Source organism: Myotis davidii, unplaced genomic scaffold (genome assembly GCF_000327345.1).
Source record: "Myotis davidii unplaced genomic scaffold, ASM32734v1 scaffold3246, whole genome shotgun sequence".
Classification (NCBI taxonomy): Eukaryota; Metazoa; Chordata; class Mammalia; order Chiroptera; family Vespertilionidae; genus Myotis; species Myotis davidii.
This window is the reverse complement of record NW_006297406.1, coordinates 1-2,682: the sequence shown is the minus strand read 5'-3', so window position 1 is coordinate 2,682 and position 2,682 is coordinate 1. Positions and strand designations below refer to the sequence as shown.

General features: G+C 50.5%; 1 gene segment (V, D, J or C); it reads right to left on the bottom strand.

Annotated features, from left to right (window-relative positions):
* Nucleotides 1-1,915: 1,915 nt before the first annotated feature.
* Nucleotides 1,916-2,448, bottom strand: LOC102767148. The segment is given in 2 exon segments: nt 1,916-2,232; nt 2,334-2,448. Coding segments are annotated over 2 exon segments (363 nt in total).
* Nucleotides 2,449-2,682: the final 234 nt, after the last annotated feature.

Below are 2,682 nucleotides of genomic sequence, written 5' to 3'. Positions count from 1 at the left end.
CTCCCTGGGGAGGCGCCCGGAGCCTGGAGATCACACGCTCCTCACAGTGTGATTTCCGGAAGAAACACCCAGCTTCCTCAGGTGTCAGGGGTCAGAGAATGAACATCCAGGCCAAGGCAGGGAGCAGGGGACACACAGGGCCTGGGAGAGGTCACCTCAGTCTCCTAGGCCACATAAGTGGGACCTCTGCTTTAAAAACAAAAAAATCTTTTTATTTTTCAACTTTAGTTTACATTTAATATTATGTTGTATCGGTTTCACGTGCGCAGCATAGGGAGTGCACAATCCTGTGCTTTACAAAGTGTCCCTGGTACCTGGGCCCCCCGGGCACCGCACAGGGTTGTCACAAGGCTATTGTCTGGCTTCCTGTGCTGTGCGTTCACTTTCCCGTCACTGTTTGGGAAGCAGCACTTAGTGCTTTATCCCTCCGACCTTTTCACTCCGTCTCCTGTCCCCCGCCTCTGGAAACTATTGTTTGGACTCAAGTTACTTTGCTTATTTATTTGTCCTTGACATTCCTCATTTGAGTGAAATGTTACGGTGTTTGTGTTTCTCTGTCTGACCTACTTTACCCAGCACCATCCCCTCTAGGTCCCTCAGGGCACCTGGGAGCTTCCACAGCATGGCCATTGTCAGTGACGCTGCAGGGAGCACAGGGAGGTGCAGTTCTTCACGTCAGCGTTTGGGTTTCTTCACATAAATACCGGATGTGGCATCGCTGGGTAATGAGGCAGGTTGGCCTGTAGTTTTTTAAGGCCCCTCCGTACAGCTTTCTAGAGTGACCGCACCATCTGCACTCCCACCTACAGTGCATGAGGGTTCACTCTTCTTCACATCTTTGCCAACACTCGCTGTTTGTGGATGTGATGACAGCCATTGTGAGGATGTGAGGTGGCATTGCATTGTGGGTTTAATTTACATTTCTGTGATGGTCAGTGATGTTGAGTATCTTTTCCTCTGTCTGTTGGCCTCTGTGTGTTCTGTTTGGAGAAGTCTGTTCAGGTCTTCTGCCCATGTTTTAATTGGATTGTTTTGTGGGTTTGCTTTCTCTTCTTGGTGTTGAGTTGTGTGAGCTCTTTATAAATGTGGGACATGGACCCCTTCATGGGATGATCCTTGGTGAATATCTATTCCCACTCAGTAGGTTGTCTTTTTGTTTTGTTGATGGTTTCCTTTATTTTGCAACAAGCTCTTTACTTTGATGTAGTCCCTTTGGTTTATTCTTCCTTTTGCTTTCCATGTCTGAGGAGATGCATTAGAGAAAATGTTGGTAAGATTAATGTCAGAGATTTTCGTGTTTACATTGTTTTCAGAGTTTTATGATTTTGAGTCTTACATTTCAGTCTTTAATCCATTTTGAATTTATTCTTTGGTGTGGAGGAAGGAAGGCAACAATAGGAGGAGAGGTGTTTCTCCATAATTCATGTTGAACCTCCTCCTGGAGAGCTTGTGGGCATAGAGTTTATGGGACAAGAACAGAGTCCCTGATTCAGTGGGTCTACCATGGGAATCACATTTCTAACCACCCGACGTTATGCTCCATTTCAAGGCCAAAATAAGCATAGAGGTTGTCCCCACAGGGGATTCCTGACTGGGGCTGTGTCGTCCATGCTCTTTGAGTCAGAGGAGACTTACAGCCTCACAGTGGGGTCTCTGAGACTCACTGTAGGTTTATACAGTTGGGAGCTGAGCCCATCCCTGTAACTATGGGCGGAGAGGAAGAGGGAAAGCCCATTCTTGCAGGAGTCTCATGAGGAGATGGACCTGCACTGGGAGAGACTGGGAGGCACATGAACACACCAGGGACCCCCCTTCCCATGGTGTGTTGGCCATTTCCAACCTCAGTCTTTTTCTGCATCGAAAGTTAAGTCAGTCTGAGCCCATGAATAGGTTTTGGTTGCACTTCCTCGTGGGTTTACATCACCGTGCAAACGTAACTACCCATGTCCAGAGCACAGTAATAGTCGGCCTCATCCTCTGGCTGGGCCCCCGAGATGGTGAGGGCGGCTTTGTTCCCAGAAATGAAGCCAGAGAAGCGATCAGGGACCCCAGAGGGGCGGCTGTTTGTGCTGTAGATGAGCATGCGTGGAGGCTTCCCTGGGGTCTGCTGGTACCAGCTGGGGTAGTTACCAGAGACTGACCCAGAGCTGAGGCCACAAGTGAGTGTGACTGTCCCTCCTGCAGATATTGACATTGAGGGCTCCTGGGTCACCACAGTCTGAGAATCCACCCCTGAAACCAACAGGAGAGAGACAGGTGTTATGAGGGACGAAGGTCACACTGAGGCCCTGCTGTTCTGTGTCCCCCAAGGATGCAGAGGCCCTTCCTCTGACCTGAGCTGTGCGCCAGGAGCTGGAGCAGAAGCACCGTCCAGACCATGGTGGGGACACTCACAGGATGTGGCTCCTCAGGCTCCTGGGCTGCAGTGGGGAGTCCTGGGCCTTTTCATGCCTCCCTCACCCATTAGGAGAGGAGGTGCCTCATGCAAATCAGCTACCCCTCTAGTCCTGCCCCAGGGGCACCCTGCTGTCCCCTGGGGGATCTTGAAAGAGGCAGATGCTGGGCCCTCACACAGACCAATAGACTCCACAGTAACTGAGACGCTGAGTGAGGGGGTTGAAGTCTTTCATTAAGTCAGTGCCCTGGTGTCCTGAGTCCTAACTTCCTTCCCTGGAGGGTCTG